The sequence below is a fragment of the Lepisosteus oculatus genome, chromosome 10, assembly GCF_040954835.1.
Source record: "Lepisosteus oculatus isolate fLepOcu1 chromosome 10, fLepOcu1.hap2, whole genome shotgun sequence".
Taxonomy (NCBI): Eukaryota; Metazoa; Chordata; class Actinopteri; order Semionotiformes; family Lepisosteidae; genus Lepisosteus; species Lepisosteus oculatus.
This window is the reverse complement of record NC_090705.1, coordinates 11,135,185-11,157,777: the sequence shown is the minus strand read 5'-3', so window position 1 is coordinate 11,157,777 and position 22,593 is coordinate 11,135,185. Positions and strand designations below refer to the sequence as shown.

The 22,593-nt window shown below is 38.1% G+C and overlaps 2 protein-coding genes across 3 annotated transcripts in view; one reads left to right on the top strand and one right to left on the bottom strand.

Moving 5' to 3' along the window:
• Positions 1–4,009, top strand: part of col14a1a (collagen, type XIV, alpha 1a) — a 106,427-nt gene extending 102,418 nt beyond the window's left edge. Inside the window, exon 49 of one of the 2 annotated variants that reach the window (XM_069194910.1) lies at positions 2,071–4,009. In XM_069194910.1, coding sequence (XP_069051011.1) covers positions 2,071–2,369 — 299 coding nt within the window. In that variant the 3' untranslated portion in view covers positions 2,370–4,009. Of the gene's footprint in view, positions 1–1,513 lie in introns of both variants that reach the window. The other variant, XM_069194911.1, reaches the window with a different exon arrangement.
• A 620-nt stretch (positions 4,010–4,629) lies between these two features.
• The window catches only part of mrpl13 (mitochondrial ribosomal protein L13), a 28,659-nt gene continuing 10,695 nt past the window's right edge, over positions 4,630–22,593 (bottom strand). The window contains exons 5-7 of the mRNA XM_006635948.3: positions 21,855–21,941; positions 21,387–21,508; positions 4,630–4,807 (exon numbers count right to left, since the gene is read on the bottom strand). Of these exons, the coding sequence (XP_006636011.3) occupies positions 4,783–4,807; positions 21,387–21,508; positions 21,855–21,941 (234 nt within the window). The 3' untranslated portion in view covers positions 4,630–4,782. The remainder of the gene's footprint in view (positions 4,808–21,386; positions 21,509–21,854; positions 21,942–22,593) is intronic.

Below are 22,593 nucleotides of genomic sequence, written 5' to 3'. Positions count from 1 at the left end.
CAATTAATGTTGTACGGCTGTTTTCGCCTTCTTAAACGTAGAAAACCATGGGTGATTTCTAAAGATACAAACTTTAGAAAAATCTGGCCCACCTTTTTGTTTTCCATCTTGTAAAATGCTTTTTCCCAGGCCCAGTTCATTGTAAAATTAATAGTTTTAACTGGTGACATGTGATTGTACAAAAACACTTACTTTTTATGATAAAATTTAAATTCTCTTAAGAATTTTATGCTTATTTCCCACAAACCCAAATGGCTTACTATTTTTCTCTCTAAACAGAAAAAAAACTGTTTCAAAATGAAAGCAGTAAGAGTTTTTCCTGCAAAGCTTGCCATCAAATGTAACTACCTCAGACTACAGGATGGTAAAGCTATTATTGCTTTGTAGAGTAAGTCTCATTAAATCATAAAGTGGCAATATTTTAGCTTTCATCTCTGTAGCTCCATCATGCTCTTTGCATTATTAAGCACCTTAAAATACCAATATTAAAGAGATACAGAACTCTTTTGCTTAACATTATTTGTAAACGTGTTTGTGTGGTTTCCATCCATTTAGTTCTGTCTATAACCACATATTTGGATAAATATTAAAAAGTCTAATTGACACTGAGAGGATAAATGGTTTTGAAGGCCAAGCTTAAAGGTACTACACAAATTGAAACAAATGCCACAGTAATATGGCTGTCATTGTACGGGAGGTCTTTGCATTCTCTCATGTGCCATTATACCTGAGGAGCAGTTAGAAGACTTTATACAGTGAAATCTAATAAGGATAGCCAAGAAAAGAGAAATACGTGTGGATACAATATGTTGGAAATACTATTTAAATTAGTTTCCTGTTTAAAATGAGAAACTGGTCAGATATTGGAATATGAGTGAATTTGTATGCAGTTCATATCACTCAGGGTAAGCTGCTTAGCTTGTTTTAATCTGCAGCTCTCTCTTAAGAGTGCTAGAATATATATTTTGCTTCATTTTACTTGAATACTTTGAACACGTTTGACATAACTTTTGTATCAGCAGCTGTACTGAGGTACAACTATAATTTGCTTATCTGGGGAAGAAAAGTGTTCTGTATCCCTATAATATGATCAAATATCTTTTTTTATACCATGAATGTGGGTTGATGCATTGTTCCTGTTGTGTGATGCATGTTTGTAAGCATGCAGTAGTGTTCATGTACCAAGAAACTATGTGAATGTTGCTCTAACATGTTCCTTGTGTATGGAACTGTGTTACTAGTATCTGTCTTTATTGTCCTTTTCCAGTTGTGAAAGGGCAATAAACCCCAGCATAGAATGATGGGAATGTCTGTGCTCTGTCATGATGTGCTGTGTTGTCTGTGATTAGCAGTAATAGGTACTGCATCCTGGTAATGTAGACACGATAATTTTGCTGGAAGCATGCTGGTATTTTTTCTTGTCTGCCTACTGACTTGAGGTATGTGTCTCTTTTTGTTTTTCTGTTGTGCGATCTACCTTGGCCCCTCACTCCCTTATGGCTTTTAACTGAAGTCCAACAACAGTTTGAGAATGGCTACTGAGCAGCATTTTCAGGTGCCTGCAGCACTCTGCTAAACACAAAACCGACTAGATGAAGAGACGGGGAAGGCATGTTAATGTCTCTATTCATCACCCCATCCTCAGTCTTCAGTAACCAACACTGCTGAACGTTTGCTCCCCTGACCATCAAGAGTGCCCTATTTATATCCATCTAAAAATCTGTAGTTAAAAGCTTTGAAATCCCCTTTATTTTCGTTTCTGAAATGAAGCACAGCAGGAAAAGCAGTTTACACACCTTTTGACCCAAATCGATATTTTTTTCTAGACTTTGTCGATTTTCGGTGATGGGGCTGTTTTGTCGTTCACTTCCAGTTTTGAGTTAAAAATGCCGATTATCATGATTTGTGGCTCAGCCAGCATCAACAAAATGCTAAATCCCCTAACGGTAAAATCCACTCCTCTGTTGTGTAAGCTGCTCTAACGTTGTCAATAATTTCTTGCCTTTATTTTTCTGCCCCTTTTTGTTTGTTGCGCTCAAATATGAATACACTTGGCGGTGGTGAAATAAGGTGGATATGGTGACCCAACTGATCAGGACATTCCTGTAGTTCAGTTACCTCCCAACTCCTACCAAACCTATGAGCCCACCGACATGTACGATGACGAGGACCCATATGCGTCGTTTAGAGGTTACGCTCAGTACCCCCAGTCCGCCTACCCCGCCCCCAACCCAGTCCCACCTGAATCCTACCCCTCGGAAGATGCCATTGAAGTGAGATCACCGGGAATCCAGCGTTTCTCCAGAAGCCTCTCCAGAAAGAAGGACAAAACCCCCAACCAGAAGAGGACACTGAAAAGAGACTCTTAGCTCTAACGGGAGAATCAAACTTAAGTGCTCAAGCATGCTAATGGCACAACCATTTCAGCTGGAGTCAAAACATGGAAATTTTAAAAGTTTACACACCATTTACAGTGAGTAATTTTGATTGTGCTGTTAGAGGAAAACCTGGAAGTGCCTGATATTTTTTTTTGGGGGGGGGTTGGAAAAGAAAAAAGAAAATGGTTGTACTAGTGTTTTTTTAAAGTTGCATGTGGCCTTGAAGATCAAGAAGATAACCAATCTGATTGTGAGGATATGTTATGTTTATTTTGTGCAGTAAGCATCTTTGTAAATTACATCATGAACTGCTTTTGTACAGTTTTTGTTGTTGTATATCGCTATCGCTAGTATAACATAATCTGCATTCTGTTGCTATTCAAAATCAACCTGTTTTGTAACCTATTTTCCCCAAAACAGGCACTTCAAGGTTAATTCTCAGAGGGTGTCACAGCTTACTGAGAAGCTCTAAAAGAGAACTTCAAAGGAAGTCAACATCTATTTTCAATAGCCATAATATAGAATATCAGACTGATAGTGTGATACAGGGTTGTTAGGAGCCTAGCACTACAGAAAGCATTTGTAAGGCAGAATACACCCTGGACAGGAGAGAAGTGCATCATCCCACACACACATAAATACATATAAATCAATTTTCACAGATGTTTGGATATTTGTGGAAACCGAAACCTGCAAACTTCATGGAGAAGGCACCCTAGGCCCTAGTCAAATCTAGGGACTCAAGAACAAAGAGGCAGGGGTGCCTTCGATCACACCACTGTTCACAAGATCAGCATTTCTGCTTATAATGTATTAAATCTAGAATGATGGTCTTACCAAGTCAGGATATTTGCTAGAACAGAAATACAGTAGATTGAAATTAACCTGGAAGAGCCTGTTCTTGCAAAAGCAGGTCACGTTTTGTAATAGCCAAAATGTTTTTGCAATTACTTTCTCTATAGGTCCGAAATAATTTTGAAAGAATTTCCACTAGTTTATTTATTAAGGGTTTTTTTCATTCTCATTTTCATAGTGCCTTTAATTTGTTTAAACTGAAGTATACTGTCTCTCTCACTTGTGTCATTGCATACTAAAGAACACAGACGACAGTTGGAACAATAATCAGTCTTTATCATTTAGAAACATAGATTAATAAAGTGGTAACAAAACTGGTATTTTTCAAAGTATGTTGTCAGGAATAATCTTTTTTATTGTTTTTTTTAATGTCCACATGAAAACTGAAATTATCTACATCTATACCTAGTGAATATATAATAACCTTTACAGATCTGACAAAAACAGAAGAGGGTGTAACAAACCTTAAAAGTATTAATATCAAAAGAGGATTAAACTCAATGTACAGATGAATTAATGACAAATATATATTTCCTCTTGTACTAGGTTTAGTGAGTTTAACAATGATGATAATGACAAAGCACTAACAAATGTATAGAAATTTGCCTTTTCACTAGTGATTTAAGTGTTTTAAGTACCTAGGCTTGCAGCCTGACTCCCATTCAGGAAGTTCCAGTCTGAAATTGGATCAGGTGTGTGAGAACCAATAACACCAAACCTTTGAATCCAGAAATTCATTTTTTTTGCAACCAATAAAATTGAAGTACAACCAAAAACATTAGTTCCGGAGTTTATTTTAATAATGCAATGACTATATAAAACAATGAGTAAAATAATACCAGTTTTTAATTTAAATTCTAAACTGTGATATATGAAAGCAGCATAGATTGCAGTCATTGATGTAAAAAAGCCAGCAGACGTATGAACTGGTATTATCTTGGCATTTTATATACAGAAAAATAGCTGAGTAATGCAAATTAATTTCCATTTTAAAACCAATTATATTGTAACTACTTCAAAGGACTACACTTGAATACAGAATTTTTCACGGAAGCATCTGCTGTCTATTAGAACTGCTCTGTGGGTAAAATTAAAGCACCGTCAAACTTCTGAAGTGCATGCAAAAACAGTCTGTGGTAAAAGTTGCAGTGGCCAAAAATCTGTATTTTAATACATTCCAAGTTTCAACAAAATTGAACTTACAACCACAGAAACAACCACGGAACTGTCTTTTCTGTCCTGCTGAACATTTATTCAATTCACTTTTACCCTTGAAACTGTTAGAAATTATGCTTATTCTTCAAAATTAAAAGCTGTATATAAATTTACTGCAAGTTTCACTTCATTTTAATCAAAAATGTTTTAGGTTTTATTTAAAAAAATTAAAGCCACATACTAAAGTTGAAAAAAACTTTTATTTTACATTAATAGAACAACTGGAACATCTGCAAAAATCAAGTTAAATGCTTCTAGCAAATGTTATTAAACATGAAAATAATCATGGATCTGTAAGTAATCTTCTTTCAGATGGTGTTGTTAATGGTGAGGATTACTTCATTCTGAAGTCTTCAGGCCTGTGAAGTTGAATAGAATGTGTTAGATTACCATACAAATACATGTATACTGTACATAAACAAGATTGCTTGATTAGTGAACAAATATTTTTACCCCAGTTATACAACAGTCCTTCAGATTATATTACTACCAGACTATAATGTACTATAATAACGTTCTGTGGAGAAACTAATGTTATTTCCGTGCTGTATATTTAGGCACTGTTGGCTTGCATTACATACAACATCTTGACATCATAACTTTTAAGTTCATGGAAGGCAAGATAGTTTTGCAGGCTCATCTCTGATCTGATATTTGACCTAATGTTCCTTATTGATGGGGTATTATAACCAATTACAAAGCACTAATCTTTTAAGATAAGATCAGATCACTTTATTGGCCATTTTCAATGTTTTGCATTAGGAATTTGTCTTTTCGCATACCCCAACTTGTTCTCCATCAGACACAGACAGGGAGAGAAGCTTGGGGTCAGAGCGCAGGGTCAGCCATTTATACGGCACCCTGGAGCAATTGGGGTTAAGGGCCTTGCTCAGGGATTCTTCCACCGGCAGCGGGATGCGAACCGGCAACCTTCCAGCCACAGGCGCAGATCCTTAGCCACAGAGCCACCATTAAATGTCATTGATCTCCAATGGGCATTGATTCCAACTAGGTTTATCCCATGTTGAAAAGAGAGTGTGAAGAAGGCTCCACAGCTGAAATGTGTTTTCTTTCTTCTCTTTTCAGCATGGAATAAACCTATATTTCTATTACTTGTTAAACCTATTACTTGTTCCTTTGCAGCCTACACATGCTGACGCAGCTACCCACATGAATTCATAGATTCCAACTAAACAAGCAACACAAACAGTAAATGGTAATGGGGAAAAACACGTAAAGCACATATACTGTAAAGTAGACGAACTGCTTTTCTTTTTGTTACTTTTTTGCACTCTAGAAATGATCAGGGATTGTACTGTAGAATTCAAAACTGTACAAGAATACTTATTGTATTCATCTATGTCTGTCCTTTACCAACTACAAAATTAAAATTGAATGAGGATATAGCTCCCACTTTGTTTCAGTCTGAAAGCCTTATTGTTAACCACAAGGCTTAAGTATAGACTGGTAAGTGTGTAGTCTTTTTTTTGTTGTTGCTAAAAAGTTTTTCCCCTCTTTTAAATATTCCACAACATTGGTTATTGAACTTTGATTTTGCTAGTGGGGAAAAAAAAACTAAATTCAAGTCACAGAATGAACTGGTGTTTGAAAAGATAAAAGACGCTGGTACAGCTGGCCATACTGTGGATTAAAGAGATGAGCCCTTCCTGAGCAGTAACACAAACAGTGAGGCCCTGTGCACTTCCAAAGCAGGTGTGCTTTGTTAATTTCAATACTTGTTTAAAAAAAGAGATTGACAAAGTAAACTGACTGGGGCCTCTGAGCAGGACTCCCTGCGTAGTGTAACCGGTGTCAGAAGTCTTATCTTTTAAGACTTAACAATGCTGTCACCCTACAAGCACCAGAGTTACCTTACATAATACCATGCTGGTTGTAAAGTATTTGGGGTGTGATTGGGATTATTTCCTACTTCCTAACAATACTGCCAAGATGTGCAACTTGAAAAATAAAAATTCTACCTAAAGATGTGACTGACAACAATGATAAAGGAGTTACCCTGTGCCAGAATGGGCAAGCCTACCTTTAAATGCTTGGGAATTAAGCAATCCTCAACATTTACAGACTCGAAACAGTCAAAAAACTCCGGAAACCCGCTGAGAATTCTATACCTTAATATAAGCATTTCCACTGATCTCTGAAAGTGCCTATTAGTATGTTTGCATTTATCACAACCAGTCTTTGTACATGCTTTACAAATTACTGTCTGCAGATATCGGTATTTACTGAAAACATTTTATTTAAAAAAAAAACACCATGCATAATCACATACGTATTATACTTACTTAGTCAAAGCTTAAATTAATGGGTTTACTGCAAATTTTCAAACAGTGCTTTTAAATTAAGTATGAATTTGAAGGTGACTGTGTTACTATCTCAAACTATGGTAATAAAATGTAAATCCACTCAAGGTCAAACAACACATGTGGTTCAATTTTTGCATGGGACAAGAAATACAAAGAAGAAAAGGAAGTCTACTGCTTGTGTTTTTGGCATTAAAAAATCCTCCTTTAGAAAGCATTATCCAGACCCTGAAACGTCTTCTGTTTTAAAGGGTTTGTATAACGCTAGCAGTCTCAGCATGTCCGACTCCAGCGAAAGAGCATTCTGAATTATGGCTCGAGACAGCCACATCGTCTGCTTCTCACCCAAAACCGACACAATGATTAGAATAATGAGAGAGACGAAAAGCAGATTTATGGGCGACTCCTTACTCATGGCATTTTGAACAACAAAGCTCTACTCCCGTTTTCCTGAATGATTTAGAACGACACTGGAATTTGCGTTTTGTCCAACTGCTCACTAACGAGCCCGCAGGACAGGATCTTCTAATGTGGATTGATGGGACCTATATCAGGCTTAGCAGCCTTCGTGTTGTAAACTTAATGAAACACGAGAAGCACCAGCCAAGGATTGCAGTTTTTTCCATATCTTCTATTAAATAACTAAATTTGAATGGAAGAAGAAATTATAAATCTGTTTCTTAACATGTTTAAAGTAAAAATAGAGCATAGCACATCCTCCCAGCATTTCTTAACCCACACTAGAGCTGGATTTGCATACACTGCAGTTGCACTAGGTGCTGTGCAGTCTCCTGAGCCACAGCTGTGAGTACTTTCCCCCTAACTTCAGTTCAGCTGTCCTACAGCTTCACCTTGGCCTGAGGCTCCAGCTCAGCTCTATCAGGAAAAAGACAGTGACAGGAGGGTATCCATGACAGGGGTAGGATATACCTAAAAATATATATCCTGTTATTTTAGGAACATAAAAAAGTAAGTAAAAGTAAGGAAATACTTCAAGCCCAGGGATGGATCTAGCCTGACTTCTCTGGACTTATTCAGAAAACATTGTACAATTTGAACATAACATCACATGGTTTCAATTCTATGCTTTAACTAAATATCCCAACATTGTTGCCTTACTTATATTGTCTAGACGATAAGCTCCTATAAGTTGAGAGTTTCTCCTTCAGCCTCTATAAATTTGGGAACAGCAGTGGTCCTAATACAGATCCCTATGGTACTCCACCAATTAGATCACCCAAACTGGAGAATTCAACCCTTCCTTTTCTGTGCTGTTTTCTGTACATTAATAAGCTTGCAATTAAAATATAAGCATTACTTTGAATATCTACTGCCTGCTACTTGATAATTAATCATTTAACATTTTCTGAAGCTCTTACTATCCCCTAGGATAATGCTTCCATACATGACTCTTATAATAATTCAATTCATGTCTTATACTGTAATTGTCAATATTGTAATTACTTGGCACAGTTTTGTCACCCGTTTCAAAGGTAGGCAATATGTTAGCTATGTTCCAGTCAATTGGTACTTTTAATTAAGAAACTATTGGAAACATCTTTTCAATAGGCAATGGAACAGCATCTTGTTTTCTTACATTTAATTAGTAGATTATCATCTGACTCCAGAGGTTTATCTTAAGTGCTTCTGCCTCTTTTATACTAAAACTTGATGCTTTCTCAGCCTGAGGCACCTTGTCAGTTTCTAACCTGGTAAAGACCGCAGTGAAACAGTAACTTAATAAACCAAATACAACAGTCACTTCCCTTCCGACACCTTGACGCTTCCCGTCCCATCACTATCACATTTTATATTGACACAAATAAAAAATAAATGGAAGTACATTTAAAACTGAGAAATAGTGAAGAATCGCTTCTTTATGCAAAGGGTGGTGGGAACATGGAATGTGTTATATGTTACTTAAGCCAGTCCTGGCTTCTTTTAGATACAAGATCCATGGATTAATAAGCAAGTAACTACCAAATGGGCTACAGTGCCGAGATAAGGTTTGTGAACCCTAAAGATAAATATGGATATTTCATAGATTTACCACAACAGTTTTCTTGAAACAGAACTAGTCTTTATGTAAATATCAAGCAGGGTTTTTAGTAACCAATTTCATGTCTCTTGTCCATGTAAGAATTAAACAATGAATAATTAATGTACAGATGTGTAAAATTAAGCGAACTCCTAGTTTCATTAGCTCAATGAATGGAATAATTAATTCCATCGAATTGTTGTGGCAGGACCGGTAATGAGCTGTCCACACATGGCAGCTCTCAAATGTCAAAGGAGTTCTATAAGGAAGAAAGGTCCAAAATTCCTCAATACCAATGTGAGAGACAGTTATAGGAAATATTTAGTTGCAGTCATTGCTGCTCAAAGGAGAGCCACATGTTAATGAGTTTAAAGGTTCACATACTTTGTCACGTGGATATTGAACGCAGCATATTTTGTTGAAAGAGTATCATGTCTTGTGTCATTTGCTTCATCAAGTTAATGTTATCTATTATCTGGACTTAGATTAAGATGTAATAACATTTTGGGATTCAAATATGTGAAATATAATTAAATCCTGAGGGGTTTACAAATTTTTTATCAGCACTGTATATGGGCCAAATGTCATCCCCTCATTTTCTCAGATTCTTGTTTTTATGCTACATATGTCTGAGGTTATAATATTCACCGAAGGATTAAATTACTTTCTGTAAATCTGTTTCTTCCTACAAGAAAAACTCAAAAAGCACCAAAAGGAATAAACTACACCCCACAGACAAGCAGTACCGTCAATAAAATGGTATTCTCAAACAATACATCTTTTTTTTTCTACAAGCCAAAAGAAACACATTATATCAAGCTTCTGATGACAATGTTTTTAAGTCTAAAATTCAGAGCCAGTACAGTAAGAAAAAGGTAGTAACTTCAATTGTTTCACTGTGTAGGGTTATTGAATCTGAGATGTCAGAACATTTTGGATATCTTCTCCATTTCTTTTGAAAGCAGTATTGTTTTCTCTGTTTAAATTACTGCATTGCTCATACTAAGCATTCCATTTTTTTGTCTTTTGTATAGGAAATGCAGCCTTTCAATGCCTCACTAGAATATTCCATTTGTGACAGGGTCATAATTCAGTTCCATTCATAATAATGGTGCTTGTTCGCTCAATTACGTGGGTATGGAATTCCATTTACATTTCCTTCTGTCTGGGAAACTGAACAAAAGACGTGAATAATTTTAGAAGCTAAAGGTCTCTTCCACAGAAAACAACTAAGTATCCCAGATTTGTAAGCTTTAGAATAGTGATTCTTTTAATCTTATGAGTGCTGCATTAAAAAAAAAACATATTTTACAACAAAATTATTTTTAATATACTTGGCAATAGCCTGCAATTGACAAGTGACACTACCTTAGGACATAGCCTTGTGTGTTTTAATATAGCATATAGAACACGATTCAGGAGTATGAGTTTTCATATTTTTCAGACTCTTCATTACGCACAGGGTCATGTTAACTCCAAATCTGTTTCTATATAGCCTTAAAACTAAATTAGTACCGAACGATAGTACTTCTAATGTCACATTTTAAAACAATCCGAAGGTCAAGTCCTCCCTTGCTGAGTGTTTCTGCATTCCAGTTTTATTCTCATGAAACCCATGAACATATGTGATAAAACAGAAACACTAATATAATGCCAAGTCATATATAACTTCTTACTCATTGTTATCATCAATTAATGCTTGGGTTTTGTCTTTGGTAAATGGGATCAAATTATATTAGCTTTAATTAAGAAGATGAATTACCTCTATTAATAGATAACTGGGAACAAAAGAGTTCCAGATTCTATGCTATGCTCATTATCTTTTATGTCTCTCTGTGTGGACCATGCCTTGTAGTTGTTCCCATTAAAGGGTTCCTATACAGTATATTCCATGAGCATATATGAAATATTACAATATCCACTGACCAGCAATCCCACTTGTTATACAGTATCATTTCTGTAATTATTAAAATTGCAATTTAAATGGTTTACCATTCTTAAAACTCTCCAAGTAAAGCATCATCTGTCAACTTGCCTAAGATTAAATATTTTGGAGAACATACCACTCTTTAGGAAAAACACAAATCCATGGCATTGAGGGATCAATCTGGGTCAATAATCATAAGCATTTTATCAATACTACGACGACAGCTTGGTTTCACCAGATATGTTTTGGAAAAGAGGTGACGAACAGAGGCATCACTGTAAAAATGGGTCATATACTGTACACTAGCCCCGAGCTTCCCCCTGTACTCCCCAGATGCCTTCCCTTATTTATTCCCCCTCTTGGGATGATGATAATGTGGCAAAAAGAACTTCACACATGAGGGAGAGACCCCCTGACTGCACATTTGCCCCAGCTAAATCAGCACACCAGGGATCGCTACCCTTAAGCAACCTCTGTCGGTACTGTTTGACCACATACATGTATCCTTCTTAATCGATGAAGCAGGGGCTATGCACTGACAGCCTGCTCTCCTGCACTCACTCACAAAGAGGCAATGTGCCCACACAAAACCAGAGCTGAACAACAGCTAGCAATTATTTATAAATAACTGATTTATCCCTGATTGCGAACACTAAATTGGTTAAGATCAGAGCTGTCACAAGATGGTCATATTATAACAAAAGATGCACATTTATTATTCTAGTGTTTCCCAAGGAGCATTTTAAATGTGGTTTGTTCTTCAGCAGACACGATGCGTACTGGCCACATGAAGCATTTCACCGTAAGCAAACATGGCAGGGAAGATTACACGGAGAGGTTTAAAAAGTTCAAATCGATGGGAATTGGGGATGGGGAACACGGGGATATTACAAAACAGCGGATACCCTGATTGGTATTTAACAATAATCTATATAAAGCCATGGGGTTAATATTAGCCCTTATTATATACAGTAGATTGAAAGACAGGATTAATTAAGAATCACTGTAACTTCTGTTTTCTTTGGTAAAGTGATAGAATTTAAATGTCAAAAACCTAATTTTTATGGGTCTGTACATTTTTGGTTGCATTTAAGAATAAAGACTAATGTGTCAACATCCGTTCACTGTGAGGGGTTATCCTGCTCTTCAGATTGTACTTTAATGGTAACCTTGTCAGTCCACAGGTAAACAAAGAATTTGAACACAGTCATTTAAAAGCCTTTCTCTTTGTGGCTCTGTGGAATATAAATTGCAAAATAAGCAGGAGATATTTGTAAGTGTTCCAGTAAACAAAAAGAAGCACTAAAATATACACAATAGTTGCGGTTTACCAGGCTGTTTCTGCTGTGGTAAAAAATTACAAAATCAACACAAGATGTGCAGCATACCCCATAGGTCACACAGTCAAATTATGGGCCATTTACAGAAGGATCTCAAGTGAAAGCAGTTTAAGATTATACAATATCTTCTGAAAAGGATTTTTTTTGTTGTTTTTTCGTGATCGAAAAGGCAGTGGTAAAGATTCGGGCACCTGACATTTGACTGCCGAGTGGCAATGAACATAACCAGTAACTCCAACCGTCTGCCCTGCTGGGTCAAGTCTCAACAGACTCTCCGCACTGTCTGGCGTTTGAGAAATTCCAGCCAGTGCATTCAGACCAAAGGCGTACTCGTCTTGTGGAACTAACTGAACAAAGCCCTGTGGCATACAAGCTCCCTAGACCGCGCTGGTCAAGAACATTTTTGAAGAGGGTCTCAGAAGCAGACAAAGAATTGGGAGCTCACCCAAAGACCTTTCTGTGTTTTCCTTCTGGGTTTATTTTTCTCATTGTTTTAAGAATAAAGCCCCAGAAATCCATTTCAAAACAGCAGTCTGCTTTTGCACATTTATATCATAAATGCTGCCCAGATGGGTAACAGATGTTTCAGGCTATTCTGTGTGATGGTACTGTAGATGTCTGGACACATCCATTCAGAAAATAAACAAGTTTTCAAGGAGGAAGGAATCTTGGGGATGGTGCAGCTGCATTTTCTACATGTAACACATAATAACACACCTTCATTTCACCTCATCCTGAAATTAACAACTAAACAAATTTCAAACAAAATCTCACATTTCCTAAAGTTTCAGAAATCACTATCTAGTCTAAAAGTCTAATGACTATATGTAGCCAAACAGGTTGTACAGTACCAAAATTTAGTTTTTACCAGGAACCCATCCACTGTATGCCTATTTAAAGCAATTTAGAAATTACTATAGTAAAGCTAGACTGCCTGAATCAAGTATAATTCATTAGAATTGTGTGTCATATTCCAAATTTTGGAATTTGCTTTTCTTTAAGTGTAGGATAGATATTAGATATTATTTTTGGTAGTTAGTAGCTAATGGATTTGAGAGTCTCTGTCATGCTTTTCTTGAAAGAAGCCATGGCTTAAACAACATAGGAGGGTAAATTTGGGGCAAAGCGGTGGCTCTGTGGCTAAGAATCTGTGCCTGTGGCTGGAAGGCTGCTGGTTCAAATCCCACAGCTAGCAGAGGAATCCTACTCACTTGGGCCCCTGAGCAAGGCCCTTAACCCCTACTGCTCCAGGGGTGCCTTATAAATGGCTGACCCTGCGCTCTGACCCCAAGCTTCTCTCCTTGTCTGTGTCTGATGGAGAACAAGTTTGGGTATGCGAGAAGACAAATTCCTAATACAAGAAATTGTATATGGCCAATAAAGTGATCTGATCTTACTTGTTCTATACACCCACAACTTCTTTCCAAACTTTGTAAGCTGATCTGGATAAGGGCATCTTCATACATATATATATATACAGGTACTGGACAGAAAAATGAGCACATGAGGGACACCAAGTACGCAAGGACACAGTTGTGACTCATGCATTTAGTCCAGTTAGGCAAGTAACAAGCCCAGCTTGCTTAGGGTAACAATCTCTGTAGCACATGGCAAGCAGAGAGTACCATAGCTACCGATGCAACACTGACAGTGCCTGAACTCTGAGCATCCTCCTGCCATTACAATATTCTCTTCTCAAGCAGCACATCAGTGCACTTCCACAACCATAGGGATAGAAAAGAAATTAGGAAAATTGAGACATTTTAATATACGTTCTGAGAAAACCAAGGATTTCTTTTTCTGAAACTCTACACTTCATCTAACAGAGGTTTTATATGTCAAGTCAGAGAAGCACTGCTGTGTAAACTTGATGAGGAGTATTTTTGGTCTTCCTTGAAGTTGAGGAGGCTTTCTTGATGGAAAGTCTGGGATGTGATACATGCAAAGGCCTTTTCTTTTCATGACCGGGGGCCTCCTTGGGTAGAAAAAGATTATCCCAAAAATTCCAAATGTTCAACCACAAACACCAAAGACCATCAATCTACGTCTCACATGGCATAGAATACTTTATCGTGACCAACTTTATATTAATACTGTTTGGCAGGTTATTTAGAGGCTGGGCAAGTTGCCTCATAGCATTATGAAATGTGTAAAAGTGTCACTTTGTCTCATACATTATTAAAGGAAATATACATTAATGACTTGGAAAATATCATATTTATTTAACCTTCTGGTGTGCACGCGGTATAGTATGTATATACAGAAGACAATCCAAATCCTTCTGTGTTCAAAGACACTATAAATCGCAGGGGATATTTTTTTTTCGCATTGACTGAGAAATCTGTAATCTCAATATGGGCGCATAACAAAAACCTCTGCTCCTTAAAAATCATTGTACTCAAAAATGTAGACCCATCTATCAAACACATAGTGTTTCAACAGCTACAGAAAAAAAACAGTTGAAGAAATAAACGCAATGAAATAAAAATGACTATAATACAACATGAGTGAGTGGGTGCAAGCATTCTTCATTTTACCCTAGTGTGGTAACAAAGTATGGCCAAGCTGCAGACAGAAATAAAACCCATCTCTCTTTTTTTCTTACGATGTTCATGGTGCATTTCTCATTCCGTTCTCTATCTTCAGTAAAACTATACATTTGGCATTGGGCCACGTTTATGGTAAAGTTTATTTCATGCACATCAATTATATAAAAATATTAAAGTTTTTAATCAATGTGCTAAACATGCAGAGACAGAATATTTAACATATTTCCACATATTTACTGTACTTTGCTTTATCACTGAAAGACAAAAAACATCAGAAGGTTTTTCCTTTAGGTTTTAATTCAAACAGATATGAGAGTCTCACAGATTATCGTGTGAAATCATGTTCCTTTTTTAATTACATGACACCTAGTTTCCTTCAAAATCTGTTATAAAGCCTCACCCCTCTGCTATAATTACAGGAGGAAGGTAACAGACTCCAATAACACAGCTTCAAATTTCTGTCTGCTATTGCTCTAACTAGGTAGCTCTGCTTTTATGTTTTGGTTTCCTAATGAAGGTCAACAATGTTACTGAACTGAGCACTGTGTGCAGAGGCCACAGATGCTTTCATTCATGGGACAATTTAGTTAGCTGTGCTGACCTGGTATATATTTTCCACTGCAAGCTGGGGGTTCCTGTCCGTAAAGTAAAAGAACCAAACCGTGAAGCTTCCCAGATCTGTTCTAGGGTCCCCAAACTAGTTAGAGTAGTCTAACCAGACGGACCATTTATTTAAATACAGACAGTTTTACACCATGCGCAATGCAGTAACATTTCCTTATTTATTTAAATAAGTAAGATGTGCATACCCATATAAATCAGTGCAGATCCTTAAATAAATCATCTAGTGATGGTTGAATCACAAAAAAATCCTGGATTGACATGGATGTTCTTAAGAACAGGTTTGTGAATCATTACTACTGCAAGCGTAAAATCAAATGAGCTTAGACTATAGAATTAATATAGTGCACAATGTACATAAGGACTTCCTTGTTTGTGTAAAACAAAATGCCATTAGCACTAGTAATCTTTTTTCATAAATTACATGACTTAGATACTGTAGGTAGTATGGCTTGTGTTATAATTGTGTTAGCTACATAACAAAGTAGCTCCGGCTCATCACGCACATATCCCTCTTAACCTGAGCGAAGTTCTACATTGAATTGAATCTCGGGGAGTCTGTGTCAATTTATGTCACTAGAGTACATCTTAGGGACATCGTGGAGAAGAAAAGCTTGTAAGACAATTAGATTCCTGTTCTGGATTCATGAGGTTTATTTAAAAAAACATCAACACAGGAGAAGGTGTTTAGTCTAGCTGTCAGATCAGACTTGTTGGTCTCATGGTAAGACCAGTCTGTTCAGTTGGACAACAGTCTCATGTTGAGAGCACATCTTATGGTTAACTCAGTTCCAGATTGAGGACTGAAGCGGGTCGTTGTTAATGCCCATGACTTGCCCATTGACTCAGGGCCAGACTAAGTTTAAAAAGTTTTAGCCACCACCAATGAGCTAACTCTTTCCTGGGAGCCAGTGCTCCATTGGGAATGGAGGTAAGTAGGGCACCATCAACTGCCATTGTTGATAGAAGGGGGTGTTGGTGAAGTCATTCCAGCCATATACAGGTATACAGTAGAACGAAATATCGTTCCCCCTGGTCCACGGTGCAAATACAGACAGGACAGACAGGAACACATAGTGCAAAGTGCAGATGGTGCAAATTACAAGGCAAATACATAATACAATATACACAACAGACTGGGAGGATTCAAACCCTGTTTCTGGAATTGGGGTAGGTGCAAGTAGATTCCAGGGTGTTGAGGAGCCTGACAGCCTGCAGGAAGAAGCTGTTACAGAGTCTGGTGGAGCTAGCCCATACACTGGGATATCTTTCTCCTGATGGTAGGAGGGCCTAGAGTTTATGGGAGGGGTCATCTACTATACTGGGGACCCTGTGTAAGCAGCGTTTGTGATAGGTGACAGAAATGGAAGGGAGGGAGGCTCCAATCTTTTCAGCTGTTTCCACAATTCGTTGCAGAGTCTTGCAGTCTGAAGCGTTGCAATTCCCAAACCAAGCAGTGACACAGCTGGACAAGGTGCTCTCAATGGTGTTTCTGTAGAAAGTGGTAAGAATGGGCAGGGGTAGGTTTGCCCTCCTCAGTCCTCAGTCACCGCAGTAAAAAGAGACGCTACTGTGCTTTCTTGGCTAGGGAGGTGGTATTGAGGGACCAAGTGACCAAGTCATCTGTAATGTGTACACCAAGAAACTTGGTGCTTCTAACTGCCTCCACAGGGGAGCCGTTGATGTACAGTGGGGAGTGATCAGCTTGGATCCTCCTGAAGTCAATGATTATCTATATTGTTTTGTTTACATTAGGAGAGAGGTTGTTGTTTGTGCACCAGTCCAGTAGTTGCTCCACCTCCTCTCTCTACGGTGATTCATCGCTGTTGCTAATGAGGCCCACCACTGTCACGTCATCGGCAAACTTGATGATGCAGTTTGAACTGTGCTTGTCAGAACAGTCATGATTCATCGATGTGAACAGCAGTGGGCTGAGCACAGAGCCCTGGAGGGTTCCGGTGCTCATTGTGATGGTGCTGGAGATGTTATTACCGATCCGCATCGTCTGAGGTCTCTTGGTCAGAAAGTCCAGAATCCAGTTACAGAGGGAGGTGTTTAAAATTTACATTTTTCTGTCAGCTTCTGGGGGACGACTGTATTAAATGCTGAACTGAAGTCAATGAAAAGCATTCTTACATAAGGGTCTTTCTCTTGAAGGGCAAGAGATACAGCATAATCAGTAGACCGGTTGGGGTGGTATGAAAACTGAAGGGGGTCCAGAGGGGTAGGGAGTCTGGATTCAGACAAAAGGGAAAACTGGTGAGACCAGTACGTTACAGAATGTAATAGAGAGGGACGGTTATTTTATTACACCGTATTTCAAGGCGTAAATTTCAGCACATCCTCCGGGGCAGTCGCCAGGTAAGGAAGATCTGCCACATACTGTCTCCAGTGTGCCACAGCAGGTCAATGGATAAGTATAAATCAGCAAAATCCTGTGAGGTACCGGGAGCAAATTTACGCTTCATGCTGGTCAAATGCAAAAAGCCCCACAGCCAAGGACACCATTGCTGGCCATGTTCCCTGGCCGAGGTGAAGAAAGAGAAGAAAATAAGGCCATATACTGCACAAGCAGACCGAGACTGGGAAACGACAGGAGGTAACAGTTATCCTTGTTGAGTGAAGAAATGACAGTTTTATGATCCAAGTAGTGGAAAACAGTGAACACCTAAGGACTCCTCATGCTGTGGGAGGCAGCTGTGGAAGACGCCAGCAAAACGAAAATGCCAGAGTCGAGACCGATGACAGATCGCTGTGGAACAACGGGCAAGCAGGCAGTTGTCTATCCGGAAGAAGAAAGATTTAAGGGCCTTTTTGTGTTTTAGGAAGACAGCTTTACAACAAGGTAACACCCACTGGGAGACAAAAGTAATAAAGATATTGGAGCAATGGAAGAGACAATTTGGAAATGAATCCGGTAAGGAATAAAAAAAGAATGAATGGTGAAGGGAAAATTAGCAGAGTTGAACTGAGAGAGGAGTGGAGGAAGCTAATTCTGGAATGAAGCATCCTTCCCAAAAGCTGTCCATAAAAGGTTTTAATGTATTTTTTAAATAATAATTCCTTATACTTATATAGCACTTTTCTGGACACTCCACTCAAAGCGCTTTACAGGTAATGGGGACTCCCCTCCACCACCACCAGTGTGCAACCCCTCCTGGATGATGTGATGGCAGCTATAGTGCACCAGTACACTCACCACACATAAGCTATCAGTGGGGAGGAGAACAGAGTGAAGAAGATGGGGATTATAAAAGGCCAATGTGAAATTTGGCCAGGACACCGGGGTTGCACCCCTATACTTTTCGAGAAACACTCTGGGATTTTTAATGACCACAGAGAGTCAGGACCTCGGATTTCCATCTCATCTGAAGGATGGGGTCTTTTTTTTACAGTATAGTGGTCACTATACGGGGCGGAGCAGTAGCTCTGTGGCTAAGGATCTGCGCCTGTGACTGGAAGGTTGCCGGTTCAAATCCCGCGGCCGGCAGAGGAATCCTACTCCATTGGGCCCCTGTGCAAGGCCCTTAACCCCAGCTGCTCCAGGGGCACCGTATAATGGCTGACCCTGCGCTCTGACCCCAGGCTTCTCTCCCTGTCTGTGTATCTGTGTCTCATGGAGAAAAAAGCTGGGGTATGCGAAAAGACGAATTCCTAATGCAAGTAAATTGTATAGCTAATAAAGAATCATTATCATTATACAGAGACATTAGGACCTACAATGACTGCAGGGTGAGCGCCCCCTGTTGGTCCCACTAATACCTCTACCAGCACAGCAGCAACATTAGTTTTTCACAGGGGTCTCCCATTCAGGTACTGACCAGACTCACACCTGCTGAGCTTCAGTGGGCTGCCAGTGAAGTGAGTTGCAGGGTGATATGGTGACCGGCTTGAACATGCTTTTAGATGCATGTTCTGCCTGGTGGCAAAGCAAACACAAGAAGCTGAGTGAAGCCATGCAGGAAGTCAAAAAGAAAATCACCCAACTATGAAAAAAAAGCTCTTCTGATCAGAGCAATTGTGCACCCTTTGTAACGCTATGAGGGCTGTTTTAGACTACAACATACTGCAAAATGAATATCATAAGGATGTTGGAAAAAGCACAAATCACAGGGGGTTTTTGCTAAACAAAATGTACAAGGTACAGACTCAGAAAACATGTAGACACCCATCCCCCAATTATTTATCCTTAAAAAAGGGTTTGGTCATATAAAGGTAGAGCAAAGTACAGAACTGTTGCTGAAGGGACATGAACTCTACATGTGCTTAGAGGAAGAAAAGCTTTTTTAATACCCATTTTTATAAAAAGTTATTTGAGACAGCTTTTTAGGAAATTGTAAGATTGTCATGACTTTCACTTTATTATCCACAAGAGTTAATGTTTAATTACAATTTTGAAAAATCCTTGCCTGGTGTTTTAAATTATTTTTAATCTTACTAAATCTTAAGAAAATATCATTTTAGGTAGCTAGGAACAAGGTGATGTTCCTAATGTTTTTTATCAAGAAATATGTTTCTAATAGGGCAGTAGATGCTCAGGTCAGGTTTCCTAGATATAACATCACTGCTTATGGTGTAATTCTACAGTTTAACCGAACTGTTAATGACCTTCCAGGACCATAAGAACATAAGAATTGTTGTAAAGAAGAGGAAGGCAGTCAGCCCAGCTTGTCTGGTAGCTAGTTCCTAAATTATCTGAGATTCTAATCTATCCATTTCTTGAAAGAAGCCAGGGTATCGGTTTCAGCAACACTGCTTTGTAGCTTGTTGGGAACTGCCTCCAAACTTCCTTTGGAAGAACTGTCTCCTGCGTTCATTGCACTATATTCAGATACACTGTAAAATTACTGCCAGTGATCACAGTGATCATGTTTTGCTTTTAAATGTGTTTTTTAAACATATAAAAAATGTTGAAAAAATAATAGTTTATGAGGTAGTATAAATTCCTTAAAAAACTGATTTTAACTTTGTTTTGATGTTACGAAACATCTACCGTACAGCTTTGAAAAATAATTTTGCTCCTTGGTAATGAGATATAGTAGCTAATACAGCACGGAAAAAACAAAAATATAGACAAATGGCTAAGTATAATAAGTTAAGACTTTTCTGAGACTTATAGAAAACTTAATTTGATATAGTGTACTCTAAATAGAGTTAAGACTATTTTGAAAAACATTTTAATTATAAAACTCCCAGAGGGGATTTCAGGCTACAAGCTGAACACGACAAGTAAAAACTAATGCTAACATATCTCTAATGGTGTCAGTGCAGTAAAATATAGGGATACATGAAATGTGCAGTATGTAGATATTATGGGATATTTTAACTATGACGTTCCTATTTATTGTTTAAACAAAAAATAAAGATACATTCTCAATATCCCTGAAATAAGAAATAAGAAACCAAATAAGAAAGAAAAACAAAATCAGATGTTGATGATTATATCAAAGAATGAAAAAGTATTATGTCAAAAACTAAAGTATTCGCTGAAATGTAATTTGATATTCTACATTTCAAAACTGTTTAATTCAAGCTGATTTATAAGGTCATATTTTCTCGTTTCCCTAATTTAGGAAACTTCACCCACCAGTATAACGCACATATAACAATAAGAAGCAAAATATTTATGCAAAAGTGAAAAAATATGATACTTTCTAATTCAAAACCACTATTGTACAGTCTCACGCAGCTAATACAGTAGCACCACATTTTCATATAAATATAATTAAAGTTGATTTAGATGTTAGGCATTCTGAAAGCCTCCCAGGTTTGAATTTGTACATGGACACGGGCCAGCCTGACCTTTCACCTCGGCACACTTCAGCCAGCCTTCAAACAGCTCAGACAAGGCATTCAAAACCCTGAGCAGAACTCTGCCTTGAACCGCATGGCAAGTTGTAACAAACCGAGGTGCGTGATGTTACAGCAGTAAATCAGTACAAGCCAATGGCGCAGGAGAATAAACAGTGCACCCAATGAACAAAAAGCCTTAAAGATGATTAGTCAGCCTGAAGTTTTACTACCCTGAAACTAATCCAGTGCAACAGGGGGACTATCATAGCGAGAAAGAACTCTGCAGTATTGCTTTACGTGGTAATAAATCATTCTCCAGAGTAGGCTACAAAAATATCTTGACACTCACGGAGTCCATAGTCTGGGGAAAGCTTCCCTTTCCTCCTGTGTGTACTCGCTCAGCTTTTTGGGCACCGTCCTAGGCTGTGGAAGCTCTTCTGTTATGTTCCGAAGTATGTCTTCTGGAATTACCTAAAATGAGAAACAGACTGTGACTTTGCTGTATCAACCAAAACATCATTTTATGCCAGCTTCCATCTAAGCTGAACCATGCTAATTGCAGTTAATGCTGTCCCTTGCCAGTGAGGACCGCAGATACTGCATATCTCACGAAGAGGGACAGACGTGCATAGAATGTCTCTCAAAAAAACAAAAATGTGCTTCCAACCACACTGTGAAAGCTCATTACATTCATCTCTGCTCGTTGCTATTCTATGTCTACAAACCAATAATGGAGAAGCCATCCAATGAAAAGTTCTGAAAAGATAAAAAAAAGAAAAGGATAAAACGATTGCCCTGAGGAAATACGATCACTTACGTCATCTGGGAAGAGATGCAGCCTTTGCATCATGGTTCTCCTACTGAGATTGCGCGGCAGCATCCCATAGACAGCCAGCTTCATAATCTACAGGGCAAGAATAGACGCAGGACTCAGGTAAACACCAGGACTTCTCCAGCCCTCTAAAACTTGAAATTAAGTGCATGCAAACTCTACACAGCTACGTGAAGTGTAGAGTTAAAGCTATGTAAATGTAGAAGGAATTAAGCAACTCATCCCAGAAACACTGTGACAAGACATTTTTAAAAGCACCAGAGCATTAAGCATTAACTTTTATGACTGCTCACTGGATTATGACAAGAGATGCAAAGCAGGTGAATCGCAAGTTTTAAACTAAGGTCATTATATGGAACTGTTTTTTACATAAACTCCTGTACCAGCACTTTGCAGAGTGTTCTGAATGAAATTCTGCTACAGAAAATGTAATGTATAACATAAAATGCACCAGCAACCACTGACACTACAGGTACACTGTGTTGATTAAAGTCAAATAGCTAAATAGCCAAAGCCACAATATCCTAGATGGCATATTTCCTATTTATGCCTTGTGTCTTGCAGTTAAGGAACTTTGAAGATAAAACATCTAGACACATGCTGGCAACAAATTACTGAACGCTTTCTAATTTTCCCGGAATAAGCATTTAGCTTTTACTTCCACTTTTCATTTAAAACACAGGAACACATTTTTGTTTTAAATATGGATTCTTATTTTATCATG